Raw genomic sequence first — 27,394 nt, forward strand, 5'->3', positions numbered from 1 at the left:
GACTTTAAATGACACATTGGAACAAACACATATATTCAAAACTTTCCATCCTAATACAGCAGAATAAATTATTTTCAAGTGAACATGGAACATTCTCCAGAATGGAACACATATTTGCAAACAAACAAAACCAGTCTCAACAAAGTCACAAAGATCAAAGTCATACCACGCATCTTGTCTGACCACAACACTATGAAACTAGAAGACAACTACAAGAAAAAAAAATCTAGAAAGACCATAAGTACATGGAGGTTAAATAACATGCTACTTAACACTGAACAGGTAACCTGAAAATCAAAGAAGAAATAAAGAATACATAAAAACAAATGAAAATGAAAATATAATGGTCCAAAACCTTTGGAATACGGCAAGAGTGATTCTAAGAAAGAAGTTTACAGCAATACAGGTCTATCTCAAGAAGCAACAAAAGCCTCAAATAAACAACCTAACCCTGCACCTAAAGAAGCTAGAAAGAGAACAACAAAACCTAAAACCAGCAAAAGGAAGGAATAAAAATTACAGCAGATATAAATGATATAGAAACTAAAACAAACAAAAACAGATCAATGAAATCAGGAGCTGGTTTTTGAAAAAATCAATAAAATTGTTATACCTCTAGCCAGACTTACAAGAAAAAAAAGAGAAATGACTTAAATTAAAAAATCACAAATGAGAGAGGAGAAATAACACCACCACAAAAATACAATCATCAGAGAATATTATGAAAAACTCTATGCCAAAAAATTTGACAACCTAGAAGAAATGGATAAATTCCTAGAAACATGTAAACTACCAAAACTGAAACAGGAATAGAAAATTTGAACAAACCAATAATCAGCAAAGAAATTGAATCAATAATCAAAAGACTCCCAACCAACAAAAGCCCAAGACCAGGTGGCTTCACGGGGGAATTCTACCAAACGTATAAAGAAGAATTACTACCTATTCTTCTCAAACTATTCTGAAAATAGAAAAGTAAGGATAACTTCCAAATTCATTCTATGAGGCCAGCATTATCCCGGTACAAAAACTGGATAAAGACACCACTAAAAAAGAGAACTACAGGCCAATATCCCTGATAACCATGAATGCAAAAATCCCCAATAAAATACTAGCAAACCAAATCCAATAACACATTAAGAAAATCATTTACCATGATTAGTGGGATTTATTCCTGGTTGCAAGAGTGGTTCAACATTCACAAATCAATCAATGTGATAAATCACATCAATAAAAGATAAGAACGATATGATCGTTCCAATAGATGCAGAAAAAGCATCTGACAAAGTACAACATCCATTCATGATAAAAACACACAACAAAGTAGGTTTAAAGGTAACATACCTCAACATAATAAAGGCTATATATGAAAAACCCACAGCTAGCATCATCCTTAATAAGGAAAAACTGAGAGTTTTCTCCTAAGGTCAGGAACAAGACAAGGATGTCTGCTCTCACTTTATTCAACACAGTATTGGAAGTCCTACCCACAGCCATCAGAAAACATAAAGGAATAAAAGGTATCAAAATTGGTAAGAAGGAAGTAAAACTCACTACTTGCAGATGACATGATACTATACATAGAAAATCTGAAAGACTACATGAAAAAATTTCCAGAACTGATAAACAGATTTAATAAAGTTGCAAGATACAAAATCAATGTACAGAAATCTCTTGCATTTCTATACATCAATAATGAAGCAGAAAGAGAAACTGAGGAATAAATCCCATTTACAGCTGCACCCAAAATAAAAAGATACCTAGGAATAAACCTAACCAAAGAGGTGAAAGACCTATACTCTGAAAACTATAAAATAATGATGAAATAAATTCAAGACACAAGGAAATGAAAAGACATTTCATGCTCATGGATTGTAAGAACAAATATTGTTAAATATTGTATTGTCTATATTACCCAAGCAATCTACATATTTTTTGCATATCTGCAAAGCAATCTACATATTTAATGCAATCCCTATCAAAATACCAACACCATTTTTTAAAGAGCTAGGACAAACAATCCTAAAATCTGTATGGAACCACAAAAGACCCCAAATAGCCAAGGCAATCTTGAAAAAGAAAAGCAAAACTAGAGGCAACACAATTCCAGACTTCAAGTTGTATTACAAAACTGTCATGATCAAAACACTATACGGTGCTGGCTCAAAAAAAAAAAAAAAAAGACACAGATCAAAAGAACAGAATAAAAAAGCCAGAAATAAGCCCATAACTATATGCTCAATTAATCTTCAACATATCAAGAAAGAATGTCCGATGGAAAAAGGATAGTCTCCTCAGAAAATGTTGGGAAAACTGGATAGCAACATTCAAAAGAAAGAAACAGTAGAATTTTCTTACACCATACACAAAAATAAATTCAAAATGGATTAAAAACCTAAATGTGAGATTTGAAACCATAAAAATCCTAGAAGAGTTCACGGGCAATAACCTCTTTGACATCGGCCATAGCAACTGTTTTTCAAGATTTGTTTTCTCAGGCAAAAGAAACAAAAACAAAAATGAACTACCGGGACTTTATCAAATTAAAAAGCTTCTGCACAGTGAGGGAAATAATCAATAAGACTAAAAGGCAACCTACAGGATGGGAGAAAATATGTGCAAATGACATCTCCTATAAAGGATTAGTATCCAAAATACATAGAGAACTTATAAAACACAACACCCAAAAAACAAGTAATCCAATTAAAAAATGGGCATGAACAGACATTTCTCCAAAGAAGACATCCAGATGGCCAAAAGACACATAAAAAGATATTCATCATCACTTATCATCAGAGAAATGTAAATCAAAACTACAATGAGATATCACCTCACACCTGTCAGAATGGCTAAAATCAACAATGCAAGTAGCAACAGGTGTTGGGAAGAGTGTGGAGAAAGAGGGAACTTTGCACTGATGGTGGGAATGCAAACTGGTACAGTATGAAGGCTCCTCATAAGTTAAAAATAGAGCTACCCTATGATCCAGCCATGGCACTACTGGGTATTTACCTAAAGAATACAAAAACACTACTTCAAAGGGATACATGCACCTGTATGTTCAGAGTAGGATTATTTACAATAGCCAAAATATGAAAGCAGTCCGAGTGTACACTGACTGAGTAATGGATAAAGAAATGATGTATATCCCAAGCTCTCATAGCTGGGGCCACTATCCCCCTGCCCTGATTGCCAGACAACTCAGGACACCCCTCTGCTCCAGAGCCCTGAAATTATTCAAACCCACCAATCCTAAATCCACTACCCTGCCTCACTCGTTCTTCCCTGTGGAAACCGCAGTAAGGGCTCTTACCCACAGTCTCCCCCACTCCCTCTGCCTCTGGACCTAGCCTGTTGCCTCCCTGTGTGACCCTCATGGGAACTGAGTAAAAACTACCTTTTCAATGACATCATCTCCTGATGTCTGAACTTCATATTTTCTATTAAGACTCTATTTTCAAACAACCTTGCCAGAATACCGAGACTAAAAGGGACCTACGATAGCAGGATCCCACCCTCTGACCAGGACATGGGGCCACTGAACACTCCTGCCTGCTGGCGAGACGGTATAATGCAGCAGCTCTGACACAGGTCTGCTTCGCAGAAGCTGCTAGAGCTAAAAACCAGCAATCCCACTCTTATTTCCAACAAAAATGTTGCTCATGCAAAAGAGTGCTCATACATAAAAGTACAAGAATGTTTGCAGCAGCTTTAATCAAAATAGCCCAGATTTGGGAACAGCCCAAAAGGCCACCAATCAGAGAGAGGACGCAAAGAGTGGGGCTTCTTCATGAGGTGGGGCACCAAGCAGCAACAGCCAAGAACAGCCTGCCGCTGTGCACAGCCCCGCAGACGTGCAGCGAAGACACGCCAGACCCAGAGGGCACACTGTGCTGTTCTCAGTGCACCGCGTTTCAGAACAGGGAAGTGTCCCAGGGCAACAGACATTGAAACAGTGTGAACTTTCTGGTGTGGGATCTGACTGGGGAGGGTCTGAGGGAGTTCCAGGCACTGGGAATGTTCTATGTCTGGATCTGGGTGTGATTACATGGATACACACGTGTGTAAAAATTCAAGAGCTAGTCACTTTAGATTTGTGTATTTTGTGATCTGTCAATAACATCAATACAAGAGAAAATAAAAGACCTAGGTCTGGAGAAAAAAAAAAAAAAGACACACACACAGGAATATTATTCAGCCATAAACAGGAATGAAATACCATTTGCAATGACACGGATGCAGCTAGAGAGTATAATGCTAAGTGAAATAAGTCAGTCAGGAAGATAAATACCATCTGATTTCACTCATATGTGGAATTTAAGACAAACGAGCAAAGGGAAAGGAGAGAGAGAAACCAAGAGATGGACTCTTAATTACAGAGAACTGATGTGGGGGGGGGGGAATGAAACAGGTGAAACAGGTGATGGGGATTAAGGAGGGCACCTGTTGTGATGAGCACCTGGTAATGTATGGAAGTGTTAAATCACTATATTAGACACCTGAAACTGATGTAATACTGCATATTAATAGGAATTACAATAAAAACTTACAATTTGCCCTTCAATTTCTGAAATGCATCTTTGAAACTGATGTTAATAATGCTAAGCTGGTGAAAGGGTTAGAGAATTTATTTAACTTGAACAAATGAAGTTTTGAAACTGATAGGCTGTTGCTTTAATGTCAAGGTGATTACTGTAAAAACAATGAGCTAGTTTCTCAATATGATGACAACATGAGAGGAAAATAATATTTTGGTACTGAACTCAAGTATATTTGGAACAAATTGAGCATCTGAATTTACTTTTTCAACTGTAAACTTTATTAAGTCTATACAGAAAACAACTATTCTCAATAGAAATTTAGTGTTTAAATTGGAATGTGAAATATAAAGTTCACACTGGATATTGAAAATTGATAATAAAAAGGATCATAAATATCTCAATTTTGTATTTATAATATGCTGAAATGAAGTTTGCATATATTGGATAATGAAATATACCAGAAATAATCTCATCTATTTTTCTTTTTGTGTAATAGAACTACTAGAAATTTTTTAAATTACACATGGCTTGCATTATATTTCTACTGGACAGCCATTGAATATAGTGTTCTAGATATATGAATTAGTTCAAGTTAAGCAATTATACAGCTTACCTCTATATACTTGCTGATTTTTCTGTTTAATATCTTTCTGAGAGAGGTGTATCAAAATCTCCCATTTTGATTATGAATTTGTATATTTATATTGGTGTCTTCTGGTCATTCTGCAAATTTTTAGTTATATATTTAAAGATAAATTATAAAAGACACCAACTTAGAATGGCCATCTAAGTTTTGTAATAGCAATTTTCTCATTGTAAAGTCTTGTTTTTTTTTTTAAGATTTTACTTATTTTATTTGAGAAAGAGAGAGAGAGCAAGAGAAGGGGAAGGGGCAGAGGGAGAAGCAGGCTCCCCGCAGAGCAGGGAGCCCGAAAGGGGGCTCGACCCCAGGATTCCGAGATCATGACCTGAGCTGAAGGCAGATGCCTAACCAACCAAGCCACCCATGTGCCCCAAAACAGTCTTCTACCTCTGGTAGCATTTTTGACCTAACGTCTATTTTCTCAAATGTTAGTATTGTCACACTGGCTTTTTTTGTTTTGGTCTTTTAATGGCGTAAGTTTTTAATTTTTTTGGCATAAGTTTTATCATACTATTTTCAAACTTGCTAGTAAGTCTTTTTTATTTAATGTGTTTGTCTTATAAGCACCATATAGTTGTGTTTTGTTTTGTGTTCCCTTTTATCCAGTCTTTGACTTTAGTATTTAGTTCAAACTTATTTAAGTATTACGACTTTATGGTTGAATGTACCTCCATACCATTTTTTCCTCTTTGTTCCAACATTTTTAATTTCTTGTTCTTCCTTTCATTCTTCTACTGAGTTAGTCAAGGGTTTTTTATTCAACTATCTGCTCCACTCTATTAGAACATTCTCGATTTAATCGTGTGTTAAAAAATTCACTTTTCACATATGGAATGTGGGAGTCTAAAATGAATTTATCCTTTTCCTGCTTATTTTTATAATAACCTTATTGAGATATAATTCATACCCCATAAAGTTCACCCTTATAAAGCACCTAATTCAGAGAATTTTAATAGAGTCACCAAGTTGTGAGTCCATTAACACTATTCAATTCCACAACATGTTAATCACCCCCCAAGAGTGACCTCCTATCTGTTAGCAGTCACTGTACGTTCCAACTCCCCCCACCCCCCAACCTGGGTAACCACTTACTTACTTTTGTCTTGACAGATTTGCCCATTCCGGACATTTCATATCCGTGGAATTATAAAATACATATCCCATATATGTGTATTTTTCTTTCCCTTTTTTAGCCCTGTTACACTAGAAGAAGATTCTCTGTAGTCACGTTCTTCTCTTAATGATTGCATTACCCCTTTGGCATTGATGACTTCCAATAATCCAATAATCACAGAGAACACGTGCATACACACACACCCTCTCAAGGGCTCGTGTTTCTTAATACAGTGAATGTTCCCTCTCTGATATCCTTTATCTTTCTTGTCTTTAGCTGGTGTCTTGCAAATCATCTCCTCATGAGATCTTTATTTCTGGTCCTGGGACCACCACCCTTCCAGTTACTGAATCTGGGAATCAAACGTTTCCCTGCCAACCATTTGCTCTGAATTATTAAGTCTGTATATAATAAAACAAATATTTATCATTCCTCCATAATGGCTATAACCACCACTTTATCTTTGTTTGATGAAATTCTGGGAAGCTCTTTGAAGTCAACTCAAAAACTACCTTTCTCATAAGGCTTTTCTTCCTTGTGCACTGTCCAACACTGTACCTTTTTTTTTTTTTTAAGATTTTATTTATTTATTTGACAGAGAGAGAGAGAGAGACAGCCAGCAAGAGAGGGAACACAAGCAGAGGGAGTGGAAGAGGAAGAAGCAGGCTCTCAGTGCTCCCAGGGGAGCAGGGAGCCCGACAGGGGTCTCAATCCCAGGACCCAGGGATCACGCCCTGAGCCGAAGGCAGATGCTAAATGACTGAGCCACCCAGGTGCCCCGAACACTGTACCTTCTTTATGGTCTTTAAGTTGTTTTAAATGATACCTAATTTTTAGAATCTGTCTTATCTGTACTCCTAAATTTTAAGATTCTTACATCTCCTTCTGTTACTAGCATAAAACAGTCCACATAACTTGTGTACAAAAATCTCTCTTAAATTACATTTTAACATGCCTTCACAAGTAACGTTTCTTAGGGAATATCATGTTATAGTTTTCACATTTATGAAGCTGCCTATGGAGTCACTACATTCTTAGAAAAATCTGACCAGATACGCAGAGACAATTCTGAAAAACAGCAATGATACAGTGTTTAAATTCTAAAATCTGAACCCAAACTTTATTATCCCAGAAACTGCATTACTCATATTGTTATGCCACAAATAAAAATACCTCATTTTCAGTTAGCTAAAGAAATCATCTATATATACTCCCTTTTAATCTTACAATTGTAGAGTTTTAGAACTCTTTTTAATTATTTTATGCCAAATAATGAGGAAAATGAAATTACTTCATAAAAGTGAAAACATTTATAAGTAAATAATAAAGCATTCCAATTAAAACAAAGTTCACATAACTAGTATACTTCTGAGAGCATTAATATTACTTGCACATCCTTAATTTAATTTTTATTATTTTTAAAATCTTACCTTGTTATCAAAATATAATGCTATTTACAAAAATACATATGATAAAGTATAAACTACACACACAAATATATATATACTATATATATTTATATATTAAAATATATAATAAAATATATAAATTATATATATAAAATATTTATAAAATATATAAATTATAAAAATATATATAAAATATAGGTTGAAACGCTACATGGAGATACAGATAAAACTAGATCACAAAATGCATTCTGTAAGTTTCACAAAATCACTAACATGAGATTAAGTATTTGATTCAGAGCTTTCTATGAGCCAATATAAATAGGGAAGCATAATAGCAATATAATTCAGAGGCTGAAAGCAGCACAAAACCAAAGCAGCTGCATTACCCCTCTGGCATCAGTGATTTTCTATAGTGGTAGGGAACGCACACCCCCACTGTTGATGGGTTACATTTCTCAATACAATAGGATGTTGACAATGGTGAAAAGTTATCAATTAGAAGCCCACTCCTGTATGAGAATCAGGGCAGGAAATAGTCCCTGGAGCTGGTGTTCTGAGTTACCTGTATGACACCTGGATGTCAGTAGCTTTTAACTGTGTCTGCAGGCAATTCCAACGTGCTGCCGGTTTGGACAATCGGATCTTGACTAAACAAATGAGACCAGAGTGTGCTTCCCAGACTAGCAGGAAACCTCCATCACCTGGGAACTTGTTAAAAATGTAAATTCTGAGGGTCTACCCCAGACCCACTTAATCAGAAATTCTAGAGTGAGCCCAAGATGCCTGTGTTTTAACAAGCTCTCCGGGTAGTTCTGATGCATGCTTGAGAAGCGCAGGACTAAAAAAAATACTCAGCAAAGCAGAACGAGATCACTTTGATTGGCTCGTATCCACAAAATTTGGGGTCTGGGCTTTAGGAAAGAAGGCAGGCAAGAACGGTTTGGGGCACTGGACATTTCCTGATTATTGTTCTCTCTCCAGGTCGCCATCCCTAACACTTCACTGATCTCTCCTCTTTCTTCAGAACTATTTATAGACTACCGTTTTTTCTCTCTTCCCATCTCCTGTGGCATAAAACTGCAATCAAATCATGTCATAAATCTTTGAAATGCTTAGCTTTTAAGCAAGAGAGATTCACGAGGAGATGTAGGACGGCGTTTAAGAGAACAGACTTTAGCATCTGTGAGATTTGGATTTCAAGGTTCCAGCTCTCAAGCTTACTAAACTGCAGGCTCATAGGCAAGCTGGTTAACATCTAAACTTTGATTTGCTCACATATAAAACAGGGATAATTACACCAGCCCCTAAAAGTTCACTGTGAGGACTGAATGTGATTATACATGAAAGGCATCCACACAGAGTCTATCACACAATAAATACTCAATTAGTATTGCTTTCATTTCAAAGATGCTTCTTTATATGAAAGCCACTACTCATTTATCAGACCTCCCTGTTAGCACTGTGAGGTCAGAAAGGACATGCCAGAAGAAACATACCTACTTAAATGTCAGAATTTACTTATAAACCTGGCAATTTACCCCATTTTCATCAACATCATTCATTTAGCTGCTGAGGTACTGTTCTTTGAAATAAGCAAATTAAAGGTAGGTATTAAGTATAAACCATAGACATAATTTATTTTTATTCAATTTAAAGTTTACTCCTGATTAATAAATCACCTGAAATCTCTAGAGAAAAGGATTTAAAGCAGAAATAATTCTTTCCATTAGCCAATACATTTCTATTATCTATGAATTGGTAAGCACGTTGATGTTAGTACCTATTATGTACAAGACTATGCATGTTTTCTTATAAATGCATTCAAGGTATTTCTACAGATACCTTTTGAATAAATACTACGGAGTCAATCTATGGAGAGAGATATATTCATTAATGCATGAAAAATATGGTTCTTTATTATGTCACACCTGTCTTCTATCCTTCAGTTACTTGGCCCATAAAATAAAATAAAAAAAAACTTTTTTTTTTGGTAATCAACTATTTTTTTTAAATAAACTAATCGGATCTGCCCCCTCGATAACTAAGGCAAAACTACTCTTCTTGGATAGTAAGTTTACTAAAAACTTGAAGAAAATTAGTTCTAAATAGCAATCTTGCTGAAAAAATCGAGATGAAGGAACTATACTTTGAATTTCATTATGACTGAAGTTCTAAGAGACGCACTTCATAAGATCAATGTAAACAGTACCTCAGAGAAACGGTCTGTGGCAGATAGTATTACTAAATGAAAACTACCTTTGCTCCTAGTTTATGATTTAATTTAAATATCATCTAACTCTCAGGAATAATTTATGTTCTTAATGTCAGAGATATTTGGATGGCTGTTAAAGTCATATCATCCTGCAAATATCTTTTTTTTTAATTTTTTTGAGAGTGTGAGTGTGCATGTGCACACAGGAGTGGGGGGAGGGGCAAGGAAGAGGGAGAGAGAATCTCAAGCAGATTCTGAGCTGAGTGCAGAGCCCTACATAGGGCTCGATCTCACAACCATGAGATCATGACCTGAGCCAAAATCAAGAGCCAGGCACTTGAAAGACTGAGCTGCCCAGGCGCCCCTAAATATCTTTTTCTTATAGAAAACACAAGCATTAAATTTAAGCAAAAACCTTCACTCCATAAAGAAAAGGCAATGTCCTCCCTTGTATTTCTGTGCCTACTAAATGAATACACAAAAAATGGAGGCGATAATAGAGCTTTCTTTACTGTTCTATTAAAGTTGATGTGTTTTTTTATACTAAGCCTCATGTAAACTTTAACTTTTGTTCAATTTATTTCAGTATCTCAAAATCCCCAGAAAATTTGAAATTCAATTCAGCAAGTTTCTTTTAAATGGACAGAGTTTAAAAACCCACTTTTATGGTACTCCTTGGTGACTGAAGATATTAAACTAAATTTATAATGTTTATGATGAAGATTAAAATGTCAAATTGAAAGTAGAACTAAATCAAGCAGGTGCAGGTGAAGAAATGTTTCCATTAGAATAAAATTATCTAAGAATGCAGATTACAGTAAGAGATGCACTTGGCTAAATTTTAGGAAGCTGCTTTATAACATAAACTCAAAAGAAGCATTTCCAAAACCTTTTTCTTAGTGCTGATATTTAAGAAAGACAGGAAAGGGAAAATATTAAGGCCACTGTATTCTTAATGAGACTTGCAATCTAGCAGGAGAAGGAAAATAAACCCACATGGATATATGCAGAAAACTCAACTGATGGAATACCAAGTATCTGTAAAATAAGGACAACCATACAGTACATTACTGAAATAAATTATAACTCTAAAGTCAGGAAGAAAGTTCTCTCTTCCGGTCTCAACCGCCCTTACCCTCCACTTCCAGATATAGCTTACTTGACCAACATTCTAATGCTTAAATGATACCATTTCCTTCTTGGCATCTTGACTACAGCAAAACACATTCTCCACTATCCCAGCAACTTCTAGTCAAGATTCTCATCTAATATAATTCTGATACTAATATTCAGTGCCCCTAGAATTTAAAATAATGGCTTTGCTTTGGGGGATCCATAGTGTTATTTTCTAGACAGTTTTGCCCATAATATTTTTTCACATGGTTTTCAATGCCATCAGATATGATGCCAACCTCAAAGCGAAAGTTAATTTTACTTCTTTCCCTACATAACTTGTTTTCATCTTTTCTAAGTAGCACCCTTTACCTTTGTGAATTTCTTTATTCCATTTTAGAGACCCATCCTCTTCCCATTACGGTTGACAGTAATCCATAATGTATTGGGGGTGAAGGTATGATACAAACAGAAAATTCTTTAGTACTCTGGAGGGGCAATCGTTCATCATATAGGTAAAAATAATGGCATTGCTTCTACCTTCCTGGAACTTGCGGACTGGGGAAGACATACAAGGTCTTTACTCCCCAGAAATACTGTTTCTCTTTAGTTAATGTTAATAAAACCCCCCCTCCATAATTTCATTTTCTTCCCTCTTTCTTTTCTCAATCCTGTCTACAGATAACAGAATTTTAATGCCCTTCTATTATCTTCTGACTCGTTTGCATGAAGAACCTAAATGATTCCTGTATGCCCCAACTGCCCCTCACCTCTGCCACTATTAACCTCCTCAGTGTAGTATAGATGGTTCTCTGCAATTTGATCCAATGTATCCTCCAATCTTCCATCATAACCTAAGAACTAACATTTAACATTGCGTTATGAGACATGTACTTTGATCATCGTTTTGCATGCATTTTCTTACTTGTGGCTGACGATAACTGTATGAGATAGTAGTCTTTTGTCCATTTTTTCTTTTCAGATGAAGAAACTAAAATGCAGAGAGTTTATACCATCACCCTTTTTCACACAGTTAATGAATACTGACTCTGGGGCTAAATGTAGCATTATTTTATTTCACTTGTTAACTACCGTAAGTTAAGTAATGGCCCCCAAAGATAATCAGGTCCCAAACCCTGGAACCTGTAAAGCCTGATATCTTATATAGCAAAGCCTATGCAGTTATGATTAAATTAACAGTCTTGAGATGGAGTGGTTATCCTGGATTAATGGACGAACTCTTAACGCAATCACAAGTGTCTTTACAAGAGTGAGGCAGGGAGATTTGAAACAGACATGAGAGGAAGAGGCAATGTGACTATGGGGGCAGAAAATAAAGGGATGTGACCACAAACCAAACAATGCCGGCAGCCACCAGAGCCTACAGAGAGGGAGCACCCTGCCCATACCTTTATTCTGGCCCAGTGATACTTATTTTGACTTTCGGCCTCCGGAACTGGGAAAAATTGAGTTCTGTTGTTTAAAGCCACCAAGTTTGTGACAGTTTGTTACAGCTGCCATGGGAAACTAACACAAAAATTGAAACCCTGCTCTACACAGTCACCTATAGGCAAATCCTCTGGTTCCCAAGTCAGAATCAATCTCAGTAGGAATTAGAGTGATGGCCACAGAACTGGGTTCCAGGGCATTACTTCCAAATCTGTAGTAGCTTGGATAGAAAAATCAAATAACCCAAACCTGAAGGAAAAGGGGTGCCCAGAGGCTGGGAATACTCTTCAAAAACAAGGCATCAAATTAGAATTAGAGAAGCATCATGGAAGACATAGGCCAAAAGTAACCTAAACACTTATGTTAGCGTCCTTCAGTTGTTATACTGCAAGAAGAGCTGGTTCTTGAGCTTGGCAGGGCTAATTCTGCAAGATGGAAACTGCCAGTTGTTTCTGAAGGGAGAGATTCCCATGTCACAGCAAAGTGGTAAGGTAGGTTGGATGAATGTGGTCACATGCATTCATTGCTGGGTGAACAGCTGCAAGCAGGAGCCTGGTTTAATGAAGGGGCAACATAAAAGCAGATCCCTGTCTACATGTGACAGATAGAGCTTTGGCTTTGACAGATTCTACTCAACATGGACATCACTAAGTGCGAGCAACAGAAAGACACCAGGATCAGGATGTAGACTTTGGTATGTAGGGTTATACATCCTTCAGTGATAAAGTATAGTAAATTAAACCAGAATGCATTTATAGGCACACCTTGGAGATACTGTGGCTTCAGTTCCAGACCACCAAAATGAAGCAAATAGCTCAAAAAAGCCAATCAAATGAATTTTGGTTTCCCACTGCACAGAAAAGTTATATTTACACAATATTATAGTCTATTAAGTGTGTAATAGCATTCTGTCTAAAAAACCCACAATGTAAGTACCTTAAATTTAAAATTACTTCATTACTAACAAATGTTAACCATCATGGGAGCTTCTAGTGAGTTGTAATCACTGATCATAGATCCACATAACAACTCTAGTGATAATGAAAAAGTTTGAAATACTGCAAGAATTACCAAAAGGTGACATAGAGACACGAAGTGAGAAATGCTGCTGGGAAAAAAAAAAATGGCACCAAGAGACTTGCTCAATGCACGGTTGCCACAAACCTTCAATTTGTAAAAAACAAAATATGTGTGAAGCATGATAAAACAAGGTACACCTATATTAAAAAGTGTTAAACTGTTTACCTATTAAGGAAAAAGAGGTGTTTCTTTCTCATAACATTTACCAAAATAAGTTGTCAGATGAATTAAGGACATAATTGCGAAACGCTGAAACTACTGACATACAGTAGAAAATACAGGTGAATTTTATATGAACATGGATCTAGAAGGCCATTCTAAGCATAAAAGATGGAGTGATGTCAGCAAGATGGCAGGAAAAATGGTTCTTGTTCAGTCCCCTCAGTGAAAGACCAACTAGCAAGTATCCACAGACAAGGCACCTTTGTGAGAATGCCAGAACCAGGGGTGAAGCTGAAGGACCCCCTTGGCTCACAAAAAAAGAAAAAAATACACTTGCAGAGTAAAAGGGGCAGCTTCACTTTGACCCAACACCCCGCCCCAAAACCAGTGCAGCATGACACCAAGATGTACCCCCAGGGACCTCTGGTTTCTCCAGTGTGAAAAAAGAGCCCAAGGTGGGCATCCAGCTTCCCAGCGTTACAGGTGCTTCTTAGGATGCCCACTTAGGTCTCATCTCACAGGGATCACTGGAGAAATAAGTGGGGTTGGACATCCAGGTATCAGAGACAGAGAGGAAAAAGGAATTCATAGGAACTAATGCAGGGATCACAGCGAGCTGTGGTCCAGCTGGTGGCAGTACCTGGGCAGAGATCCTAGCCAGTGGCTTTTCTCATTGCAGAACCAAGTTGATGATCTCCTCTGGCCAGGGAGCTCAATTGGCTGGGTTTGGGTCTGCATCCCCAGCCAAAGAGCCCTGTAGACAGAGCCCATTCTATAGCCTGCCCATACAGGGAAGGAAGTCAGCAACCCCACCCAATGTTGAACACTGCCTCTGGCCCCACCCAGACAGGGAGCCTAACCAGTGAGCCCTGGGAGGTCCCACAGCCCAGGCTATGAGCCCACCCAGACAGGGAGCCAACCCAGTAGATCTGTCCAACTGCTGAGCAGAGACTACAGCCATGCCTAACCAGGACACCTGAAGAGTGATCATGGGCAGCCTTGGAGCTCAACATAGAGTATTGCCAGGATACAGAGCATAGCCAATGGCCCTGTCAAGCGCTGGAATGAACCCAGACCACAGGCCTGCCTGATTGGGGAGCATAGCCTGACGTTCTACCTAATCCCAAAGAGGCCTTATCTGAATGCTGAGTCGTGCCAGAGGCACATCTGGGTGGGGAGCACAGTCAGCATTCTCACCCAACCAGGCCCAACTGCAACCCCAGCCTGAAGCCCCACCCAAACGCAGAGTCCAACCAGGAGCACCACTCTGCCAGAAAACCCGGCCTGTGACCCCAGCCAACCAGAGGTGAATGCTGAGCCCAGCTCATGGTTCCACCTGACCATGGGCCAAACCAAGAGCCACCCAACAAGGGAGGGAGCCAGCCAAGCTTTGAATGTCAAGCTGAGTCAGCAGGCTCATCCAACCACAGAGCTCAGCTGGAAGCACTCCCACCTCAGAGAACAGGAGCCTCAGCTAATTACAGACCCTAATAGCAAGCCCCTCCTGCCCACAGTTACTTCCATCTGACCCATCGGAGCCCCAAAGTGAACTATTATTGGCTTAAAAGAGAATGGAGAAACTGTAAGATAGCCTTATGGCAACAACAAAAGAAAAACCTGTAGCACATAAACAAAATATTGAGATAGAAGAAGCAAAAAGCACACCACCACAGGGTCATCAAATCACAAAAAGATAACAAGAGACAAAGAACAGAATAAAGGAACTACAAAACAGTAAGAAAACAATTAACAAAATGGCAATAGTAAGACCCTACTTATCAATAATTACTTTAAACAGAGGTGGATGAAATTCTCCAATCCAAAGACTTAGAGAGGCTGAATGGTTAAAAAAATGAGAAACTAGATCCAACTATATGCTGCCTACCAGGGATTAACTAGAGTTTTAAAGACACACATAGGCTGGAAGTAAAGGGATAAAAAAGATTCCATATAAATGGTAACCAAAAGAGAGGAGGGGTGGCTATACTTAGGCAAATAGACTTTAAGTTGCAAACAGTCACAAGAGACACAAAAAGAAGGCCATTGTATAATGATAAAGGGAATAACTGATAAAAATATAACAATTATAAATATTTATGCATTGAACATTAGAACATATAAACATATAAAGCAAATAATAACAGAACTAGATCGAGAAATAAACAGTACAATAATAGTGAGGGATTTTAATATGACACACCCAATAATGGATGGATTACTCAGACAGAAATCAATAAAGAAAGAGCACTACAGTGTTATTTGACTACATATGTGACTGTATGTAACATATGACTATGTCATATGATTATATATTGCTATCTGAGTTAACACTATATAGTGATACAAATTCCAGAAAATTAAATTATTACACAGGTCTTTTCTGACCACAATGGTACAAAACTAGATACCAATAACAGGAGGAAAGTTGGGAAATTCACAAATATATGGAAATCAAAACATGCTCTGTACAAATGATGCGTCAAAGGAGAAATTTTAAAAAATTTACAGTTATAAACACCTACATTAAAAAAATAAATTCCTGGGGGAAAAATAGGGTAAAAACTCCCTGATATTGGTCTTGGTAATGATTTTTTTGGATAGGACACCAAAAGCACAAGCAACAGCAGCAAAAATAAGCAAGTGGGTCTACATCAGTCTAAAAAAATCTTCCTTACAGCAAAATAAATTATTAACAAAATGAAAAGGTAATCTAAAGAATGGGAGAAAATATTTGAAGACCATATGTCTGATAAGGGGTTAATCTCCAAAATATTTAGGGAACTCTTACAACTCAATACTTAAAACAACAAAAAAACCATCCAAATAATCCAATTTAAAAAGGGTCAAAGGACTTGAATAGACATTCTTCCAAAGAAGATATCCACCTTGCCAAGAGGTCCATGAAATTGTGCTTAGCATCACTAATCATCAGAGAAACACAAATCAAAAACACAAGGAGATACCACCTCGCACCTGTGACAATGACTATCCTCAAGAAGACAACAGGTAACATATGGTGGCAAGGAAGTGGAAAAAAGGAAACCCTTCTGCACTGTTGGTGGGGTGAAAATTGGTGCAGTAAATATGAAAACAGTATGAAGGATTCTTCATACGGACTCACCATATGATCTACCAATCCCACTTCTGGGTATATACCCAAAGGAAATGAAATTAGTATCTCTAAGAAATACCTGCACCCTTATGTTCATCACAGCATTATTCACAATGGCCAAGATATTTAAAGAACCCTAAGTCTCCACTGACAGATGAATAAAGAAAGCATGGTGTGTAATACACACACACACACACACACACACACACACACACACACGTGCATGCACACAGGAATATTGTTCAGCCATAAAAAGAAGAAATCCTGCCATTTTGGACCACATGGATGAATACGGAAGGCATTATGCTAAGTGAAATAAGTCAGAGAAAGAAAAATACTGTATGATCTCACTTACATGTGGAATTTATAAAAACCGAACTCATAAAAATAGGTAGTAAAATGGTGATCATCCAGGAAAGAGTTGGGGGGGGGATGGAGGAAATGGATACAAGATAATTTCTAGGGATATAATATACAGGATGGTGACTATAGTTAACAATGTACTGTATACTTGAAAGTTGCTAAGAGTAGATCTTAAATGTTCTCACCACACACCTTAAAAACAGTAGCTGTGGCATGATGTATGTGTTAACTAACCCTATCGTAATCATTTTCTAATACAATCACATTGTACACCATAAATTTACACAATGTTATATGTCATTTATATCTCAATAAACCCGAGGAAAAATAGGATTCTGGAAAAAATAACAAAAAGAGAAACTCTAAAGGATACAGTTGGCAGATATAACTATGAAAACCTGAAAATTTTGAAATGTAAAAACATTATAAACTAATAAAAGGCCAATAAAAATTGGGAAAAACTCTGCAACATTCATAAAGTTAAAAAAAATACCTTGATGCTTTAAAAGATCATGTAAGTCAAGAAAAATAAGCACTATCTACTGAAAACCAAGCAAAGAGCACAAACAGGAAATATAGACACGCACATACACAGAAATACAAATGCACAAGGCACACACACAAACTTGATTACCCTGATTAGTACTGAAGAAACGGAAAAAATATACAATTAGCTGGCACTTTAACCTTATTTTCTAATTGAAACTGTGAAAAAAATAATTAAATACTCAGTATTTGGCAAGCATACAGAAAGACAGAGTCATGTCCTGCATACAAAAAAGGTACATTTTTGAAGAGTAATTTAAGATTATAAATCAAATGGTTAAAAAATGATAAGATAAAAATTCTACTTTTTTTTTTTTTTTTTTTTTACTCTTAGGATATAATCTGCAATGTGTGAAAACCTGTATATTGTTCAATAAAGACTGATTAAATTTGTTTATAATCAAAAGCAACTCATAAATCAATAGTGAGGAACTGAATGAGTGAATTATGGTATATCTATTTAATGGAATACTATTGGCCCATTAAAAGTATTGGTGAATTGTTTACAGATTGTGTATAAAATTAAAAGATTAACTGAAAACAATGTTAATTATTTTTATTTATTGCATTAATTGAAAGCAACATCATTGATTGTATAAATATACACACAATGCTTTTATCACGATGGTATAATTATCATTGATGTGGTGTATCTTTCCTACCTATATGTAAACATTTTCCTACAATAAAAATGAATCTCCTCTTTTGTGGTAAAAGGAAAGAATTTTTGTAGAAATTTAAAATGTTGAGATATTCTTAAGGGAGCCAGTATTTGGTCATTACCAACAGTATCTTTTTTAAAAATTTTTTTAAAAGATTTTATTTTTTGTCAGAGAGAGCGAGCACAAGCAGGGGGAGTGGCAGGTAGAAGGAGAAGCAGGCTCTCTGCTGAGCAGGGACCCCCCCACATGGGACTCGATCCCAGGACCCTGGGATCATGACCTTAGCCAAAGGCAGACGCTTAACCTACTGAGCCACCCAGACATCCCTACCAATAGTATTCTCTTAGTTCATTTGTATTATCCAATAACATCCAAAAATAGAGACTCCTTTCACGTATTATTAAAGACACAACACAACCAGGATAGACCTGAAGACTTGGTAAGTTATCTGAGCCTCCCAGTGGACCTCTCTTTCAGCAAGTAACACTTTCCCCTGGGCATTACACATCTATTCATGCACATGCTGGTTCTATGTATGATTAAGTTTTCTATTCTTTCTAGGTGCTTAGAAAACACATGCCTAACATAACAAATTATGTGCTTAGTCAAGGATACATTGGCATCTTTCAGGCCATAAAGCTCTTTGATGTTTCCTCTAGATTTTGTCTAACAATAACAGTTCTGTGCCAGAAATAGAATAAAACTACATTTTTTTTTCATCTTAATGTAGTTAAAGGAAAAGCATATTTAACAATTATACAATGAAAATGAATTTTTAACTAATTTCTGAATGCAGTTATAACCATAATATAACACTATTTTATTAAATACTAATCTTTGATAACAACATAAAATTGTACACTGCATGATGAATTTATTCTTAAAACTTCAGCTTGCATAGCAAGTGTACCACCTAACCCTTGTATATCTGTTATTTTAAGTATGGTCTGCAAGTATGACTTTCAGTGAAGATTTTTCTTAAATTCCGTGTTTTTAAGCCACTGTAGTTAACTTTTAAAATTACTTACCAAGCTAAAATACACTGGAATAAAATTAAAATTAAAGTGATTTAATTCACTTTATTAACATAAATTATTAATGTATGCAAATATGAAGAATATTTATATTATTTAACTCAAGGACAATGTAAATAGAAGCAAGTTTTCTTGTGCTGTGGAGGTCCAACTATGCTTTGTATTCAGTTCTGTGGCAACACGGCCGGAAATGGTACTTCCCACAAGCATTACAACAGTTAAGAGAAAATTATTACAGTTAATTTAGATTTTGACTGTTTGCACTTTTATTTTTTATTTCAGCAAAAGTGCTACTAAAGCCTGGTATTTACCCATTATTCCAGATGTATAAAACTGGATCTTTTAGAAATTATACTGAGAGAGTATTAAAGCATCTAAATTGGCCTATAAAATACTAGCTTATCTTCTTACCAAAGAAGGCTTGGAGAAAGCAATAATTCTAGTATTTAATGTCTAAGAGATTAAAGCTGTGGAAATTGTTATTGTTGCAGAGCAGAAAACATTAAGAGATTTTCAGTTTCACTGAAGCTTTTATCCACATTTACATCCAGCACTCAGATACATGATGATATGCATGGTTATGTCACAGAGGCAGTTTACGTTATTTATGTGGCTTTTAGTTTATAATGATGTTAAGCCTGCACAAATGTATAACACATACAGGAATGTAGGTGCATTTCCAGCAGTGGGGGCTAGCACTCATGTCTACCTGAAAGACAATGACCAGTGATATGAAATAAAAAGAAAAGTCTAAGAAAAAGTACTTCTACTTTACAAATGACACACTTAAGAAACTGTGTTCTATCTAATCTGCATTTTTAATGAGATAGTTCATATTCAAATAGTTTCTCAACAATCTGTAAGCAAACTAAAATCCAATGTATTTTAAAGTATCTGTCTTTTCCAGATAGGTAAAAAGGTCTGAGAAAAATTTTGGGTATTATACAATGAATGGAGCAATGCAGAGGGTGCCTTAAAATTACATGTCTGAGGGTAAAGGTATTTCTTTTTCTTTTTAAGATTTTATTTATTTGAGAGACAAAGAGGGAGAGAATGTGCAGGAGGGAGGGAGAGAGACTCTGAGGCTGACTCTGGGCTGAGTCGATCCCATGATCCCAGGCTCCATCCTGACCCCGAGATTATGACCTGAGTGGAAACCAAGAGCTGGACGCTCAACTGACTGAGTGAACCACCCAGTGCCCCCTGAGGGTAAACATAGTTCTCGCACACTATTTCTCAATTATAAGTTATATTTCAAGACATGAATTTCATTTTATTTTTAAATGCAATTACCTTAAAACAAATTTTTTGTTTCTTTGTGCTGACACACTTTGTACTATTTTTTTTAATTAGTCACTAGATTTAGAGAAAAATGAATCTGCTCTGACCAAAACTGGAATAAGGAAGTGAGAAAGCCATCCTCTTTCAGCAATACCCTCCCCACTTCCTGCCATGGAGGCCTCTAGGGATGAGGTTCTAGAGACTTCCAGGAATTACATTAAAATACAGATTCCCAGATGTACTACTTGAGATTTTGAATCAAGTGTTTCAGAATCTGCATTTAAATATATTGTGTGTGTGTGTGTGTGTGTGTGTGTGTGTGTGTGTGTATATATATATATTGTATATATATATGTATATATATATATATATATATATTGACAGTGGCCTTTGCCATTTTGAGAAACTTCTTTAAGACTTCTATGAGCACCATTAGAAACTACTAACCAGGGGGCGCCTGGGTGGCACAGCGGTTAAGCATCTGCCTTTGGCTCAGGGCGTGATCCTGGCGTTATGGGATCGAGCCCCACATCAGGCTCTTCTGCTGTGAGCCTGCTTCTTCCTCTCCCACTCCCCCTGCTTGTGTTCCCTCTCTCTCTGGCTGTCTCTATCTCTGTCAAATAAATAAATAAATAAAATCTTTAAAAAAAAAAAAAAAAGAAACTACTAACCAAGATTACGCATACATATTCCCCTAGACATCATTCCATATCAACAATGAAGTGTGGAGAACTTAATTTTGCCTGTAGGGATGATTTTATACTCCAGATAAATCTTAATATTAAATCTCATTTAACCAACAGATGGGCATTCAGTTAAAAAAAAAAAAAAAAGATTTAAGTGCCAAGAACTCAAAATTTTGCTCTCCTTGGCTTCTTGCAGTAAAAATAAATAAGTTGGATCAAACCAAGTCTTCTTCGAGGAGATAAAAACAATTATAAATTTATGGTACTTAGCTATGAACCAATTTACATGCTATAGTAAAACTGCCTGAGCTAAAAGACTAGGCTAACTGAATCTGGAGGTCAGAGTAGAGAAGTCTGAGATCATAGAAAACTACAAATGGGGATTTCAGTCATTTGAGCGTTCAACTCTTGGTTTCCACTCAGGTCACGACAGAACAATTCCAAATCTACAATATTCTAAATAGATTTAAATTTGAACTAGCTTCAAAGCTCAGGTGCTAGGGGATCCAAATACCTTATCTCCACGTTAAGCAATTAAAAAAAATTCTCAACTGATTAGGACTAATGTTTTTGCCAAGTTCCCTAGTAGTACCTGGCATATAAATGGATATAAACTCATTTTTCTTCTCTTTTTTTTTTCTTTTTTACTACATTATGTTTCTTTTTCCAAAACACTAAGAAATAACTTTTCAACTAAATATTCCGTCACTGCATAAGTTAAAGGAAATGGGAATTTCACCCAACCCCAATCTCAAAAGAACATGCAAACTGCAACTGATAATATTTGCAATGAAAGCATTCGTTTATTTCACTGAGTATAGCTGAGAACTGTATTGATTTCTATGTGCCTTAATTCCAACCCTAGGTCAAAACCATGCTTAGGTGCCCTGAGTTGGGCCTTGCTGATCAGGGTGTAGAAAGAATCCACTCACCAAGCCCTGCGTGCCAGGGCCATGGCTGCATGTCTCCTGCCCAAGAGGAAGAGATGCCTTTTTTCTAAGTTATATCAAAGTGCTGAATAAACCAGCTGTACTCTCCACAAACAAAGTGAAAACTAAAGATGTAACCCTTCTTTTAGACCACAAAATTCATTTCAGATAATTAGTTACAAAGGCTTACAGGTCCATTACAGTGTGAACACCAAATGGTGGAATGTCACTTGGAACACCGCTTCTTTTAGCTTTTACCACTACATTTTCATGATGAAACGACATATTAAGATGTTATCTAAGGGGCGTCTGGGTGGCTCAGTCGGTTACATCCAACTCTTGGTTTCGGCTCAGGCCATGATCTCAGGGTCCTGAGACTGAGCCCTGTATCAGCCTCTGCACTGGGCATCAAGTCTGCTTGAGATTCTCTCTCTCCCTCTGCCCCTGCCCCCCCGTCCCATTCTCTCTCTCTCTCCCTCTAAAATGAATACATCTTTAAAAGAAAAACATGTTATCTAAGATTTGACTACACAGTGAAAACTTCCCTACGTATTCCCATACCACCATGACTTTTCTACACTTTTTATTTCTTCAATAAGTATAAGAAGTGAGAGAATATTTTGAAACAAATGTGCTCTTTTTCTTTTGCACTTGTTTATGAATGATTTTCACCAAGCTGAGCCTGAACCCATCTTTGCCTTAAGGAGAATTGGTACCACAGAATGTGAAGACAAAGAAAGAATTGGTTCAGAGCTTTTTGATTTTCAACATTAAAACTATTTCAAACACAATGGGCTTAACAACCTGGCTTCAAATTTCTAGAGCCACACATCTGAGGGAGAAAAGCATTTTCTAAATTAGAAAAAGCTTCCCTTTAAATATAAAAAAAACTGAATTTGGAAAATGGAGCTTGGAGATTTGCTATAAGCTACTGAGTAGGACGGATATATGAGGCATAAAAACTATTTCTTAGGACAAAGTAAAAATGTCAAACCTTCCTCGGCTGCAGAAAGAGCCCAGAGAGGAGAGGAGAGGGCAGCTAGGGGGGATACAAGCTTACGGACCGCTCTCTTCTCCAGATTCACTGTCATCTAGAGCACACGTATTAAATATTATCTGACTATTAAATATTCTTATTTAGGGGCGCTTAGATGTCTCAGTTGGTTAAGCGACAGCCTCCAGCTCAGACAGCCTCCAGCTCAGGTTGTGATCCCAGGCCTACATCCTGCTCTCTGCTCAGCAGGGAGCCTGCTTCTCCCTCTCCCCCTGCCTGCTGCTCCCCCTGCTTGCACACATGCATGCACACTCTCTCTCTTGGTCAAATGAATAAATAAAAACCTTTACAAAGAAATATTCTTATTTAAAATATATTCAATGTTTTTGCTTTGCCAGCCTATAGTTATAAAGCACAAATATATAGGCCCTAATCATCAACCAATTCATTCAACAAATAATTATGGAGACTTATTATATCTCAGTCATTTAGAAATAATGCAACAATAGGGAAGCCACAGACCCTGTGATTCCCCAGAGACTGTGCAGTCTATGGGGGGGGGAAAGGGAGGAGAGAGACAAGCAAGTTAAAAGCGAATTATATTACTGTGCTTATAATATGCTACCGTTTCTATTTATATCTTTACCACATAGAAGTGAGATTTTCTAGTCTGCCTTTTTCTTGATGGAAATACAGATTATCACTGCAGTGTGGCTCATCTACATGTGCCAGAGACTTTCTGAAATTACACTTTGCTTTCCTCGGAGTCAGAAGCAGACCAAGAAAACTTTGTACACTGAAATCTCCAAAGTTAACTGCCAACCGCTGAAAGTGATCAAAACACTTGGTATTCATACCTGTCACTCTATATACGTTGGGCAACATGGCTGCTAATATCAAAATCAAATGATGGTAAAACTGGAACCATTTTAACAAAACAAAACAACAAAACAGAGATCAGAAAACCAGAGGTAAAAAGTGATCCCAGAAGAAATTGTGGCTTTCTTTGAGTACCAGGTTATGTTGGCCAAGGCAATGATGGACTGGCAGTAGACACACCCCCATTAGTTTTCTTTGAAACAGAAGACACAGAAGTGGGGCTCTTGAAGCTTTAACTGCAGAGAGGTGTGAAGGCATAAAGGTTTTGAAAACATTCTCTGTAATATAAATGGGGATCCCCCTGTTGTCTTCAGTAGTACTTCCATGAAGGAAAGAATGAAGAATGGGAGCTTTTAAGAAGCAAGCATTCAATATATCTGTGGCCTACAAAACAGGGAAAGGTAGGAGTTATGAAGCCTTGGAAAGAAAAGACCAAAATAAATGACAATGATGATCAAAGACTGGAAGAGGAGGGAAAGAGGGCGAGGAGAAAGAGGAGCTGGAAAAGAAGGACACAGAGAAAAGATTTGGATGGGGGAAGGAATAAATAGATAATTTTATTTTTTTAATTTCTTAAAAAAAAATTTTTTTAATCTTTTAGGTAGGCTCCATGCCCAACATGGGGCTTGAACTCACAACCCCGAGATCAAGAGTCATATGCTCTACTGACTGAACCAGCCAGGTGCCCCTGAATAGATCATCTTAAAACAACACATTAACAGTGCTTTTCAATGAGTGGTGATATTACAAATTGCTTTTCTTTATGCTTTTCTCTAGTTTCCATGACTTTTATAAGAGCATTCACAGCTTTTTTAGCTTAATAACTTTTTTTTTCTCTTTTTACTCTTTTATACAAAAAAGTAGCCCATTTACTCTGTAACTTCATCATTCATTGGTTTAGGACAAGGTGGTGTGGCAGAATTTGGGAACTGCTTAACACAGAGTTCCTAAGAGACCTGTTCAAAGTATGTGGTCACTTACGTTGTATGATCCACCGACGGCCTATGATTTTCTTCCCCATGATGAATACTGATTCCATTACCAAGTCCCCATCTGAATGTGTTTGAATCTTGAATTAGGTTTTCTGAGATTGGCTGGTACCATTGACACAGGCTTCCTTTTTCAAAGCTGCAAACATTCGTAGCTTGAATAGAGTAGAACAAAGACAAGATGAGATAATCATAATAAATGGGTCAATAAACTGCAATTTCTACCTGTATCAGCACTTTCTTACTGTTGGGTTTCTTTTTTTTTATTATCTTTTAAGAATAATTAAAATAATTAGACAAATGATTTGTATTATTCCTAGAAGAGTTTTAAAGAAATCTATGTGTACTATATTCAAATATCTACAGTAGCTATAACATGGGAATAAGTGCATATACTAAAGAATTTGTTCCGATAAGGAAGTGAGATTTTAATTAGGTCCTCAAATAGCAATCTAAGCATTGCCAGTCTCTTCTCACAGAACACTGACATCGCTTACCAAGTTGTGGTAAGTCTGTTCTTTTGCCACGGTATTATTACAAAGCTAAACTTCAGCTCAGTCTTTGAAGGGTTAGTCCAAATTCCAAACTACTTAAGTTCAAAGCAATAATATTTTCCTTGAAAGTTTTCAATATTCTTGTAATGATTGTACCCTAATATCACATGAAATTACAAGTCCAGTGATTTTTGAAATACATTGGCTGTGTGTGAAATGTTCTTTCTTCCTCTCTCTGAACATGTCCATGTGTCTGTCTTAAATTCTCCACTGTTCTTATGTATGCTATAGAAAACCCCAGCTTTTAAATAGCATAGGCAATGTTGGCAAACCCCTGCCATCATTTAGAAACTTGAGTTTATGATTTAACGTAAAGTTTGAGAAGGAAACACTCCTTTGCATATAACACCCAGTGTTCATTACATCTAGTGTCCTCCTAAACGCCCATCACCCAGTTACCCCATCCCTCACCCACCAGAGATTTAAAATTCAATAGGATTCTGTTCTTCATACCATTAAAAAAGAAAAGAATCATAGATTTCTTTTTTAATTAGAGGACATAAAGTTTTAGTCAGGCAAGATGAATGAGCTCGAAGATCTGCTGTACAACACTGCACCCACAGTCAACAATAATATATCGTGCATATAAAAATTTAAGAGGGTAGCTTTCATGTTGTGTTTCCTGCACGACAGAAAGCACTAGAAAATGTAAGACCATAGATAACAGGCATATTTATTAAAATAGTTCATCTTACAAAAAGATGGAGGAAGAAGGATCACATAATTTTTCAGAGTAATAACTCAGTCCATGTGTATTCAAAGTAAATTAATAACCCCATGATTTTAAAATAATAATTTCATAGGAGACATTCATTCAGGACATTTAAAGAACTTTATCAAAACTGCCCAACCCATCATAACTGACGTTACTAAAATTGCAAAGCTGAACAAAGAAGAAAGTCAGTATTCACTAAAGATACTCATTAGGTGTAATTAACTCAATTCTGTGTTAACTTCCAGAAACATCACAACTTATGTATGATCATAACAGGATTTGGTCTTCCCATGAGGAAGTCTGAATACCACAACACTTTCCATTATATTATCTCCCATCTGCAATGCACCATATGCATCCCTAGCCAACTTGAGTTAATTAAAATCTCATCTCATCCAAAGAGTGAGTTAGCTTTGATTTTATGAGTTTTGGGGTCTAGATAAGTTAGTTAATTTATTGTGTATTTGTACATTAAGAAGCATTTCTTTTTCTAAGTCAAAATAAATATGAACCTTATTTGACTTTTTAAGTTTTAGAATTTCTACATAATGCTGACAGAAGACAGAACACTTTCACTATACTCTGTATTATCTGCATAGTCTGAACCCTTCATATCATCAAGACACTTGAGAAATATTATAGTATAGGAAATTCATATGCTATCCAATAAATAGTAGGGAAGGGGAAAAATAGCAAAAGTGTTCACTCTTTCTGAGCTTGTGCTTTGCCCATGCAGACATAGATCAATTTTTCTCCTCTAAGACTGTATCTTCAGCTAAGAAGTTCACTTTTCAATTTAAAATGTGCCTTAAAAGCCAGAGATTGGCAGATGCCAATAAGTAAAAACCATCCTTCAATAGGACACAGGTACTGAAGGGCCCATGTGCATTAGAATTGGTTCTTACGAATTCTGCATATTTAACGTAG

The 27,394-nt window shown here is 36.6% G+C and overlaps 1 protein-coding gene across 1 annotated transcript in view; it reads right to left on the minus strand.

The window, feature by feature from the left end:
• MALRD1 (MAM and LDL receptor class A domain containing 1) overlaps nucleotides 1-27,394 on the minus strand; it is a 731,799-nt gene that overhangs the window by 456,453 nt on the left and 247,952 nt on the right. Inside the window, exon 22 of the mRNA XM_057304733.1 lies at nucleotides 25,191-25,353. Coding sequence (XP_057160716.1) covers nucleotides 25,191-25,353 — 163 coding nt within the window. The remainder of the gene's footprint in view (nucleotides 1-25,190; nucleotides 25,354-27,394) is intronic.

The sequence above is a fragment of the Ursus arctos genome, unplaced genomic scaffold (assembly GCF_023065955.2).
Source record: "Ursus arctos isolate Adak ecotype North America unplaced genomic scaffold, UrsArc2.0 scaffold_30, whole genome shotgun sequence".
Lineage (NCBI taxonomy): Eukaryota > Metazoa > Chordata > Mammalia > Carnivora > Ursidae > Ursus > Ursus arctos.